Source organism: Bombina bombina, chromosome 2 (assembly GCF_027579735.1).
Source record: "Bombina bombina isolate aBomBom1 chromosome 2, aBomBom1.pri, whole genome shotgun sequence".
NCBI lineage: Eukaryota > Metazoa > Chordata > Amphibia > Anura > Bombinatoridae > Bombina > Bombina bombina.
In genome coordinates, this window is record NC_069500.1 from 736,232,933 (window position 1) to 736,246,214 (window position 13,282).

At 35.3% G+C, this 13,282-nt stretch overlaps 1 protein-coding gene across 1 annotated transcript in view; it reads right to left on the reverse strand.

Annotated features, from left to right (window-relative positions):
- Positions 1-2,056: 2,056 nt before the first annotated feature.
- Positions 2,057-13,282, reverse strand: part of LOC128647983 (calcium/calmodulin-dependent protein kinase type IV-like) — a 66,829-nt gene continuing 55,603 nt past the window's right edge. The window contains exons 10-12 of the mRNA XM_053700663.1: positions 12,912-13,038; positions 11,496-11,648; positions 2,057-3,284 (exon numbers count right to left, since the gene is read on the reverse strand). Coding sequence (XP_053556638.1) covers positions 3,069-3,284; positions 11,496-11,648; positions 12,912-13,038 — 496 coding nt within the window. The 3' untranslated portion in view covers positions 2,057-3,068. The remainder of the gene's footprint in view (positions 3,285-11,495; positions 11,649-12,911; positions 13,039-13,282) is intronic.

The window sequence follows — 13,282 nt, forward strand, 5'->3', positions numbered from 1 at the left end:
TTTTAGGATTTACCTTATTGTAGATAAATAAGAACTTATTTCATCTCAGATAAATTGACATAAGCTGGCTGTTTGTGTTAAGAATATATATAGCTTCTGGTGTTTTAATTAGAGTTATATAGAATCATTTGTGGGCTAAATAGCTTTATTATATTGGTCTGGAAGATTAACAAACCATACTCTGGTATTTCATTGTGGTATTTTAATGTAATCCATTGTGAAGAAGGTAAATTGTAAAGGTATATTTTTATGATCTTTGTATAGAATATTGTAACAGTTTAAGCTTGAATAGTTTGATTCATAATCTGGTTCCTATAAATATAATTCAATGTGTTTATAACTTTAACTAATATAAAGAATTTAGGAATAAATATTGATTTTAATTGTTTTTTTGGGGGTTTGTTTTAAAGAATAATTATTAAATAAATTGTATTATAACCCGGCCATATACTGACAATATGTATATACATTTTTGTAGAAAGAAAATGTCCTGTGCAAGATACTACTAGCTTTATGTGTTCTAATATTCTTTTTTTGTAAGGGCATTTCGTACGCCCTATATATTGAAGGTGACTGCTACATTAAACTAGATAAACAACATAATTTGTTGTACAATTAGTAATATGTTGTAAAGTACATGTTTTCTGGTTTGAATGGGATTCAACCAGCTTGGTAGGTTTGTTGTTATTCTATGCATGTTCACTCCCAATGCAGTTGTCCCTATTGCATTTAAAGAAGCCAACACTCTTGGGTTGTCTGAGCTTACTTGAAGCTATGGTTTTGAAGTTTCTGTTTTTCCTAAATGTTATTCTTGGTTTGTCCCCTATTACCTTTGTTAAAAGTTTGTCCTCTTTCAAAATAGGCCAGAACTTATTTAAGATTTTTTAAATTTCAGGTGCCGTTTCATTATTAGTAGTTATAAGACCTAATTTGGTGATGTTTTATTTGGGATTGATTTCTATTTTTGTTTGTTCTGGTTTCTAAAAGTGTTTTTCGATCCATTTCTCTGACTTTTGCCATGGATTTATTTACCAGTCCTTTTGAGTTTTTTTCTGTGAATTTTTCTTTTAGAAGTACCACCTCCCTGTCATAATCTTCTAGTTTAGAACATTTACGGCGTTATCCTCAGTCAAATGCAGTAAACACGATGTACACTACGTGTAAACATTTAACCCCAATACATGCATGTTATCACTGTTACTGCACAGTGCTTACTTCTGTTTGTTCAAGTGATTGACAGGGTAGTATCAAATGGGAGAAGCAAGAAATCTTCTTACTGAAGCAAAATGTTATAAATTGTATATAATGTTTTTTATTCTTATGCTCACTCATTTTATGGCAGTTTGTGGATTTGAGCCTTAATGCGGGATATTGTAAATTACCACTTGTACATGATGTGCTGCTTAAATGGATAGGAAACTTAAAATTAAACCTGCATGATTCAGATAGAACATGTAATTTTAAGACACTTTAAAATTAACTTATATTTTCAAATGTGCTTCTTTCTCTTTGTATCTCTTTTTGAAAAAGAATACACACATATGCTACACTAGTGGGAGCTAGCTGCTAATTGGTGCGTGCACACATTGTTTCTTGTGATTGGCTAACTAGATGTGTTCAGCTAGGTGCCAGTAGTGCAATGCTGTTCCTTCAGCAAAGGATAACAAAATAATGAAGCAACTTTGATAATAAAAGTACATTTTAATTTTTTTTTTTAAATTGTATGTTCTGTCCAAATCATGAAAGAAAATTTGGGGGTTTCCTGTCCCTTTAAACTCTCAATAAGTAATATCTGAATGTAAAAATATTCCATTTAACTTTGTTCACAGCAGGGGCGGAACTACCTCTCATGTAACCGGTGCAGTGGTACCAGGGCCCGAGTGCTGGGGAGCCCATAGAAGCTAATGTGCCTATGTGGTCATTATCTCTGTATAGATATTCATTATAATTATTCTGTGCATCATACTCAGTGTATAAATCCATCTTTATACAAAGCAGCGTGCTCACTATTAGTGTATAGATATTCCAAGAAAAAAAAAAGAAAAAATGCTGTTGCTCTGGATAAAAAATATGTTTATTCATTCATCTAAAAAACAGTACATAACCGTGTGTAAGGCTCTGAACTTACGCGTTTCGGCTTGTGTGCCGTAATCATAGATATTCCGTCATTATACAATATAGCCTATTCATCAGAGTATACATACTTCTCATATTTATACAGAGCAGCAGATATATATTCAAAATCCTTATACAGAGACGCATGCATATTTTTACAATTGCTTATTACTGTGTTACCTTTGGGGGGTTCCCATAAAAAGTTTTGCACCAGGGCCCTTTGTTGAGCAGGTCTCCTACTGGTTCACAGGTAGTGAACCTGTCCATGCCAGACTGCAAAATATGCTGCCCACAACCAATAGCACAAGAGCAGGGCCTATCAGTCACCCTAATACGATAAATCCGGATTGATTTAATCTGACATTTCAGAGGTTTTATAAAGCATTTGCCCTTTGATAAATCGGCTCCATAATAAACAATGGTACAGAGTGTACAATTTATAAACTAAATTTGACTGTTCATGTAGTTAGTAAATAGAACGCTTTAAATGAAATGCATATTTAATTATATGTTGATATTAGCTTACTCTCCTCTCCATTTATGTTGCCAAAGACTTGCTAATATATCTTTAAACAACTATTAAAAAGGGGAAATAAGGGAAGACCAAATTAATTCAATTTGGCATAATTAAGCTCGGTTAAGATGCTGTTTAATCCTTTTTTATTTTGGCTTGAAGTGTTTCTGTGTATCGATATTGAAAATTTCCTTTATACTTAATCAGATAGATCAGATAATATTTATATTGGTACAGATATTGGAATATTGATATCCATATTGCATTTTAATTTTGTGCCCAATATCTTCTACCTGGTTTACTCACACCTCATGAGAACAAATAAACACTATTCCTTATTATGTTAAAATTATATTTAACACATATCTTTTTACCTACTAGGATTTTAGTCTACATAGAAGAGATGTCATGCAACTTAGTAATGCATATATAACATTATTTAACTAGTCACTTCTGGGCCTTTCTTGGGGTCCTTTTGTTCAGAGTTTGAAGGAGCTTCTGCCTTAATGCTTCCTGAAGGCACAAAGCTACTTGTAGCCGCCTGCACTATTCTCTCTGTTGTTCTTGTACCTTCTGACACCTGTAAGTTATCTGAGCTGCTTTGGTGACTGTGATTTCCCAAGCGGCTTGAGGCCACTACAGCTTTCATGGCGGCCTATAAAGAAAGACAAAAAGAAACATACACATACAATTAAAACAACATGAGTTATAGCAGCTACATAGGAATTATATACAGTATGTCTGCTGTGTAAAATGTACTATATCTGGTGGCATTGCAGCCTAACAAACCCTTGAGGAGAGCGGTAGAGGAACATTTTCAGGGCTTACTGGGTAAGCAGTTTACCATGAACCCACTAACAGTTCTCTTGAATAGTAGACTAAACCACCCTTAGAGAATCCAGCAACCCTTTTTTCAAATAGGTATAAACAGTGCAAAATCCATATTAGGGTGAAGTTGAAAACTACCCAAGCCCCATTTATTTCATCACTACTTCAGGAGGTTCTTCTTTGGTCCCTCCCTATTTTTCTCATTTATTATCATTAAAGGGCCATAATACCCAAATGTTTAAACACTTGAAAGTGATGCAGCATAGCTGTAAAAAGCTGATCAGAAAATATCACCTGAACATCTCTATGTAAAAAAGAAAGATATTTTACCTCAAAAGTTCCTCAGTAGCCACCTCCCATTGTAAAGGATTTCTAAGCAGCATTTTAGTGTGTTTGTCCTGGGACATCTGAAGGGACTAGCATCGTGCACTCTCATATTATTTCACCAATCAGGTAAAGGAAGCTTACTATGAAATCTCATGAGAGTTAAGTCAAATCTCATGAGATCACAGTAAGAGTTCATGACCTCAGCACTGCTGATGCTGATTGGCTGCTGTTCATTTCTTCATTTTTTTTTAATTTATTTTTTTACCTGCAGCTGAGAAACAACTGAAGTATAACTTTTTACACCGAACTTACTCTGCTGAGCTGAGGAGATTGTGAGGTAAAATATCTTCCTTTTTTTACATAGAGATGCTCAGGTGATATTTTCCTGTCAGCTTTTTACAGTTATACTGCATCAGTTTCAAGTGATTTAGCATATGAGTATTATGTCCCTTTAAGTGGTGTTTTCTCTTACTTTGAATATAGTTTAGTTTCTGGAATGTTATGTGCTGGGGAGGCACAAACTAGTTCTTACTATATCACTGGAAAAGGGACCAAACACAAAATACAGTGGCATAAAAATAGTGTTTATTATAAACTTATTACAATCACACAACAGTTATTAGCTTATACATGTATCACCACACAATGGTTACACTAAGAAATATTGCAGTACAGGTATACCTCACTTTACAGCGCTTCACTTTACAGCAATTCGCTAATACAGCGCTCTGTGGAACTGAAGTTCAGCCTCCAAGGATTTTGAAACAGTGCTGTAATCATTGTGAGATTGCGAGAAAAGTGACTGGCACCATTTTGTTATGCTTAGTTCACTCTGTTTACAGCATTACAGTGCAATCTGTGTCTCAGTGCTATAGTCTGGCAAGTTTTACTACAGTAATTGTCACTATTTTACAGGTACAGTATTTATTGAATCCTAATTGAATACTGTGCTGTGCTAGTGTTAAACTAAACCTAGCACTACTGCACCCCTAATATAAGTTAGTTTAAACATTTTTTAAAGTCTTTAAACACACTGGCAAGTGAATGAAAAGCTAAAACTGCCTTGTTTCACTTTAAGGCGGTTTTCACTTTACAGCGGGGCTCCGGTCCCTAACCCGCTGTATGAGCGGGGTATACCTGTATAGTAACACAAGGTGGTGATTAGTCTATGTATGCATTAATTATCTTAGGGTAAGGCATTAATAGCATACACTAGCAAGCAGACAGATAATCACAACAGCATGGAGAGTCATCGTATATGCAGTGGAAACAATCAGCCAATTCCTTTCACAGATGCTGTGTATGAGACTTTTACAAGATGCTTCCTGAAGACTCTCACCCCCTCTTAGAAATTCCAACAATTAAACCTTCTGTTTAGGAGGCGTGTCTAATATAATGTCAATCAAATTATTTCATTTAGCAAAACATTTACCAAAACACGTGTTGCTAATGCCTAACAAGTATTTCCCTTAACAGACTCTCAGTTTAGCGTCTGGTACTATCTTCCTTGTAATGTAACATCCCCAAATTGCTTGATAAGAACATCTACCTGAGCTTAGCACACAAAACAAATTGAAAAATAAGTCTTATACTTTTAAAGGCATATGTATTCCATATGTATATGCGTTATATATTTATGTATACAGTATGGTTTTGTTTGTGGAATTACTAATTTTCTATCCCATAAGGATATTTACCTAGTATCTCCTTGGAAACTCTGGGACCCTTTAGGGCCTATAATTATGGTCTAATTTTCAAAAAACACTAACTTCAGTGATGCATTTGTAAACCTAGACTTCTAATCTTGAACTGTCAACTTATTGTCTGACAGCAGGAAGTCAGAAGCATGGATAACTCAGCATAGATTACCGTAACCCTTGTAGGGATGCAGAGAACACAAAGTAAGTATTAAAAGTTGAAAAGTTTCAAATTTGATCTTCTAACACATTCAAATATTAAAGTGAGGGTATCTGAGTTATATTTCATTTATTATCTCAATTTCTTTATATTCTCCATGTCTGGTAATTTATCTTGTAACAAATGCATTTTCAGTAGTCCACCATAGGATGTACAGTATATGTATCTAACTTTCTTTTTTGCCAAGCTCACTCAAGTACTGAACAATTGGTAATTCCTTGTATACTGAAAATTGTAAATAAAAAATAAATAATTAAAAAAAATATATATATTTTTTACTTTGCCAACAATGAGGAACTATATTTATATTTGTCAATTTTTTTTAATAATTACTAGACAGTTTGTGTTCTGTGTACTACTATTTTCATATTAACTATATACAATCAAAAATACAGTCTGCTGCCCTTCCAGGTAAAATATATATGGCTGGATTGGCCTACCAGGAGATTTCCCTGTCGGCTGCATCAACTGGGGCTGGAAAACTACAATTTAAAGTGGTAATTATTGGATGCAATTGAGGTGTAGGGTGCCTATTTAACAATAATCTGACACTTTTTTTTAATACAAACTAATATAATATAATTCTAAAAAAATATTGGTGGAAGGAGTATCCCAGTAATAACCTTTGAGAAAAATGGGGCGTGCGCATTTTACTGACTCAATGAAAAATAGGGCTGGTCTCCAAATTTTCCAGGGCTGCTTTATATATATATATATATATATATATATATATATATATATATATATATATATATATATGTAACCCCTATTTGAAAAGAGGTGTATGTCCTTGATTTTTGCTGAGAGAAAGGCATAGTTTTAAGCCCCTCCATTACTTTAACCCTAGGGTGTAATGGGCTAAAGGTAAGGTTGGGTTGGCATTTGTTTTGGACAATCGAATGTTGATAAATAGGAAAATCCATTACAATTTGGTAATCAAATGTTATTTCTGGTTTTCGATAGTTGCTTTTGTTTTCGAATGTTCATAATTAGATTGAATATCAATATTCAAAATTTTTAATGTAAAATTCCTTTTAATAAATTCTATTCAAAAGTTCAATAGTTCGTGTGGCAGAAAATTTAGTAAAATGATACATAAGATTCAAATATGCTGATTCAAATTTTTCTATTTAGAATATTGTATAATTTGAAAATGAAATTTAAATAGAACATTAGAAATACTTTCAAACTTTCAAACTTTGAAACAAACAAACAAACAAATTTGTTAAAATTTGTTTCATTTTTACATGCATATGTGGTGGCACTGTAGATTAGCAGCACAAGCCTGGTCACAAACATCTGATATTCTAAGCACTATATTTCACAGGCAAATTAATCTTATTTCGACACAGGCCTTATTACATGAGTCGATACTAGGCCTCACCACACACAACTGTAAACTAGTAATGACAATATGCACTGCAACTAGACTGTGCATAGCTCAGTTTTGGAAAAAGGAGATGCCAGACTTTGCCATAGTGTTACACAAAAAAGAACACATTTACTAAATGTCCAGCATTTCAGCTGACTTATTAGCCCAGAAAGAGCATTTCCTTGGGGTTTGGGAACCTTGGATCATGTATTCAGAGGCAACTCACTGGAGCACCCAAAGATCTAGATTGTTGGTAGACCGGACTCCCATCCTTTCATCCTTTATATGGATAATTAGATGAGAGGGGTGATACATGTTTATATGAAGAATATTAATAAGTAAAACCTGTCTATGAATACAGATATTCTGTCTGTACTTTTAACCTGTACAGGTCTCTATGCAAATGTATAAAATAGAAATACTTGAAAATGTTATTTTTTTCTTTGTTTTTTTCCTCATGTTTATTTGTGAAAATCTAAGAAAAATTATTAAAAAAAATATATATATATTTTTTCGAATGTTGCAAAACACTCGCCTATCCCTAGTTAAAGGGATAGAAAGGTCAAAACTGAAATGTGCATAAGTGCATTTCAATTTGAAATAGAAGCATTTTTTTGCAATATACTTCCCTTAGCAAAAATGCTTCTTGTAAAAGTTAATAGTGTTTTTTGTGGCATACACACATATCCTGTGAGGGCTGTGTACCAGAGAGCAGATGATGGTGTTTATTGCTTCTGTGTAGACATAATTTGTGTTATACAAACCACCACTGACTCTCCGAGAAGGTGAGATGTTTGAATACTGATGCTTAGGCACTCACAGAATATGTGCATATGTCGCAGAAAAACAATAACTTTTACTAGAAGCATTTTTGCTAATGGAAGTATATTGCAAACATGCTTCTATTTCACACTGAAATATACCCATGCAGATTTCAATGTTTAACTTTCTATCCATTTAAAGCAGGGATGGCCAATTGTCGGCCCCAGGGCCTCATGCAACCCACTGCACTAGTCTTTGCTTGGTCAAAATGAGCCCTCTAAAAGGGGAAAACAGAAGGAGAGGCTATCCTGCAACCTTACCTAAATATGCTGTGCCACTGGACATTTTTAGGAAGATTATTATTATTTGTGTGTTTAATAATAAAAAATGTATATGTGGCCCTTAAGGCTTCTAAAATATTGACCCACAGTCCCCATTTGTTAGGAATTTGGCCATCTCTGGGTTAAAGTAACATGAAAGCCAAAATAAAACTTTCATGGATCATATAAAGTCTACAATTAAGAAAAAAATTCAGTTTATCTCTGTTATCAAATGTGCCTGTATCTTCTGCTATTCTTTCTTATAGCTTAGCTGCTTTCCATGAGAGCATATCCAGATAAGCCTCAGGAGCATGCACATGTATTTGGCACTATATGGCAGCAGTGTTTACAACAATATTATACATGGAGGTTATCTCTTTGCTATAACGGTCTGAGTGGACACTTTTTTCTGTACTCCTCCGGTATCAGACTCCAGACAGGTGTACAAACCAGTAGGTGGCATTTGTCCCCTCTAATCCTCCCCTATGGATGTTGATTATTATCATTTATTTGTATAGCGCCACAAAATTCCATAGCGATGGGTACATAGAAAGGGGTATACAATGACATGGATTTGTGATAAAATACATAACAAACTAAACAAATCTAGTACAGGAGGAAGAGGGCCCTGCTCTCGAGAGCTTACAGTCTACAGGTTGAGGGTGCAGAGACATAAGGTTTGGCATAGCTTGTCACATGGACTGTATTTGCAGCAGTGAGTCAGGCAGTTCAAGAATTATTTTGGTTTGAACATTCAATCCCACTCTGAAGATCCACTAGCTGATTCTCCAACGATTGACCATTTTTTTACCTCACCTTCTCTACCAAAGATAGACACTGAAAAGCTGGAGAGTCTCATAAACCCAGAAACCTTGACGGAGATATGTATTGCTATCAAATCCCTTTAAACACATAAAGCCCTTGGTCGCAATGGCTGTACCCCCCTTTTCTATAAGACCTTTTCAAAGATCTTAACACCCTATCTCCAGAGGGTTTTATCTAGAGCTTTTGAAATGGGTACTTTCCCACAAGAATATTTAGAGGCCACTATCTTGACGTTACCAAAAGAAAGGAAGGTCCCCCAACTCTGTCAAAGTTATAGACCTATTTGACTCATTAATATTGATGTAAAATTATTCACAAACATCTTAGCCTTTATGACTTGGCCTTTTACTACCTACAGTGAGTCACACAGACTTAGACATCAAGGCATTGATAGTACTAGGTGCTTATTAAATATTTTCTCTGAATCTGTTAAGTCGAGCTTACCCCTTCTCACCCTGTCCTTTGATGCTAAAAAGGCATTTGACAGGGTGAGATGGGATTATATGAAGGCTGTCATGGGAGCCTTTGGCCTTCCAGAACTTTTCTGTAGAGCTATTGGTGCTCTCTACTCTAACCCAACAGCTGGAGGGGTAGGGTTCTGTTCCCAACCATTCTCCATTAGTAATGGAACCCAACAGGGCTGTCCCCTTTCCCCCCTACTGTTTGCTCTTTCAATTGAGCCATTAGCTGCTGCAATTTAAAATGACCTATTAATTAGCGGAATATATATTCATGGGACATACCAAAAATGTAGTCTTTTCGCAGATGATCTCACGATCTTCCTTACAGACCTTGATAAAGCTCTCCTTGCTTTATTTGACCTGTTTCACTCCTTTGGCACTCTCTCACACTATAAACTGAATTTGCATAAAACCGAGGTCTACCCTATCAATCTAACAGATGGTCAGATCCAACGCTTACACATCCAATACCCATTTAAATGGTGCAGAGATGGTCTCAAACATTTGGGAGTTAAACTATCTCATAATCCCACATGGGAGATTGAGAATAATCACAAGACACTACTTTCGGACTTTAAACACAGCCTCTCACTCACTGCCTATTGTGAGGTCTCTTGGATGGATAGGATCTCAGCCTTTAAGATGATGTTGTTGCCTAAGATAACTTATCTGTTCAGGTGTCTACCACTGAAACTCACCACGTCCCTCTTAGATTCCTATCAATCTCTAATAAATAACTATATATGGGCGGACTGCCGACCCAGAATATTTAGAGCCATATTACAAAATCCGATAAGTAAAGGTGGGCAAGGCATGCCAAACATAAAATTAAACTTTGAGGCAGCCATATTTATTGACGTCACCGAATGAGGAAACTCGAAAGAGAGACCCAGGTGGTATGACATAGAAGAAGCCTCACTGCCACACAATATTTATCTTAAGGACCTGATCTTGATCCCGAAACATATCTCTTGGATTTTCATTGTCAATACAATTATTAGCGATTGCTTAGATTTCTGTCATAAACACTCTCAGATGGTAGCCCCCCATGCTTCACCGATACACGGACTTAGATGACTACTAAAAGGCCTCCCGGGAATCTAATCTTAGTGCCTGGGAAAATATAGACAACACTCTAATTGCAGACTTATATATAATGGCACTGATTGTCTTTCCTATCCAGAGTTGTTGCAGACCGTAATATCCAACCTAGGCTAAGATTTAAGGCTCTACGATTTAGGGCCTCCCAAAAATGTCCAAACCCAAGAAATATCTGTATATCTATATTATGATGTCAGTCAAATTATCCCTAGCTAGACACTGGAAACCACAGTCAGCTCCTGCTTTCCTGAAAGTCCGCAAACTCATTAAATATATTAAATCCATGGAAGAGAGTGTATTCTTAAATAGGGGAACCCAAGACTTGCACTGTGAAATCTGGGACCCATGGAATGCCCTAGTTTACACACCCAATAGACAGCCTGTGACCACACGTTAATATATTAGAAGCGACTTAAAATATATTCCAAACAGGGATTCTCCTAACTTTGATTCCTAATTATATATTTTCTACACTTTCCTTTTTTTTCTCTTTCTTGGGGGCCTTTGGATTAGATCACGCATAACCCTACTATACCCGTACCTACTAAGATGCGCTGCCGGACACACTATTCATATTTGTATTTATCTTTTCTTCTTCATTCTGCCATTGAACTTCGAACATACATTTGCACTGATATGCTATTTGGAAACAGGTTTGTGTGATCATTTTGTGAATTGTTTGCATTGTACGTCATTTGTATTGTACTTCTATTTCCTCAATTAAAAAAAATATATATATTTTGGTTCGGAGGAGAGATGGTAAGGGATGCTTTTTTAGTGAGCAATATCTGTAGTCCATGAAATCAGGCATTCAAACCTTCAAACCTTATACATGAAAAGGAATGTGCAGAACACTCATACTGTCCTCACTTTAGTCTTTTCTAACAGAGAGAAAAAAATCGAGAGAAAAATACACAAATATATTGTCTTTTTAGCTAGATAATAGATCTCACCTTTAGCTTGCGTCTGGCATTGAATTCTAAAAGTTTCTTTTGTGTGCAATCCATGTGTGAACACTTTGCTGCTTTCCCAGTCACCCATGGGTGCTGTAGAGCTTGAGAGGCTGTCAATCTTTTTTTGGGATCCAAAACTATTAGCTTCTGAACCTGCAGTATATAGACACAAAATATGTCTAATTACCTTCCTATCTTACAAGGCCAGTAAAGTGAAAAAATTACATGCTTTCATTTGATAGATTTAATTTTACATACCCTGTAACTCTATATATTTAGCCCTTGCAAAGGAGTTAAACACATAGTTAAAGTACTGCCTGAGAGTAGGAGAGAACTGCTGGTCCCTAGCAGAAACTGCCACTAACACTATCAGCAGCACTAGTTATACAGCTGGGTCGTGCAACTAGCACTCTTCGGTTCTCTGTGGTTCCCGAACGGTACTTTAACTATGGCAGGGATTAAACACAGAGTTGAAGGGTCAATAGTGGTAAAATTAAATGCTCTAACATGGACACACACGCTCAGGTGTAAATTTAAAAGATTTACCAACAGACATTTAGTTCAATAGAGTCCCTAGGTAAATGGGTTCCCATGCGTTTCACCCAAGCTTTGCTTTCCCCCCCACCATACTACCCCATTAATAGTTTTGCGTCAAATTCTACCCACTTGCAATTTCTCTGGCAATATACAAATTTGATAGCTAAATATGTAGGTAGATTATGATAACTTCCTAAGATTATATTGTCTTGCTTTGTTTTATGTCAAATCTGGAACTGGTGTTAGCTGATCACGATATTTGCACAGTCTCATTGAATTCTAGCAATTTATAATACAGGCTCTCTTTTCCCAATCAGCAACTTTTAGGGGTTTTACTTTTTGAATGAGAGGATCAGTGTTTGCCATCCATCATTTTTATTATTGTATAGAACAAATGTTTAATAACATGATCACATGATCACAGTAGTGTAACATCTGGAAGGAGTTATGTCTCGCTACATGTGAGAGTGGTGCCTAATGAAGGGCTCTTTTAGATCTAACAGCAACCAGCAGAAGCAACACATAGGGCATATGGATAGCAATAATAACTGCCATATGCACTGCAGATAAGAAAGTGACTTGCAGTAATGTGTGATGTTTAGTATTGCACCATGAAGATAACTTTTTACAATCAGATAATAATATAAATGTGACTCTAAATTTTTACAAGAAAATAATTCATTTCATTCTGGCAATTGTGGGACCCTCACATAATTAACCTCAATGTACTTATTTAATGCATGAATAATTACTTTATGGTATTTACAGTACTCAGTAGTCTAAATTCAGCTATTTTTAATGTGATACAAGGAATGCATCCTTAGATCATATACTGTTAATTTGTCTTTAAAGTAAGCAGACAAATAATGAATCTCATACCAAGTCCTTTGCATTCAGAGAGATGTCATCCCACCAGGGAGAAATGAACTCATAATCACAATTTAGAATCTTGCTGTACATATACTGATCCCCTCTTGGGTCAAAGAATGGTTCAAAGCCACATAATCTATAGGAAATAAATACATACATAAAACAGAGAAAAATAATACTGGGCTTCTTATTTATTTTTAATGTTAAAAATATTTAGGTTGTTCAAACAGTTAAGGATCATTGGACATAATCTATGTTATGTTTAATGATGTACTTTATAAAAAATGCTAGCACATACACAAACACACATATGTCATATATATATATATATATATATATATAATATATAAATACACACTCATCAGCCACTTTATTAGGTA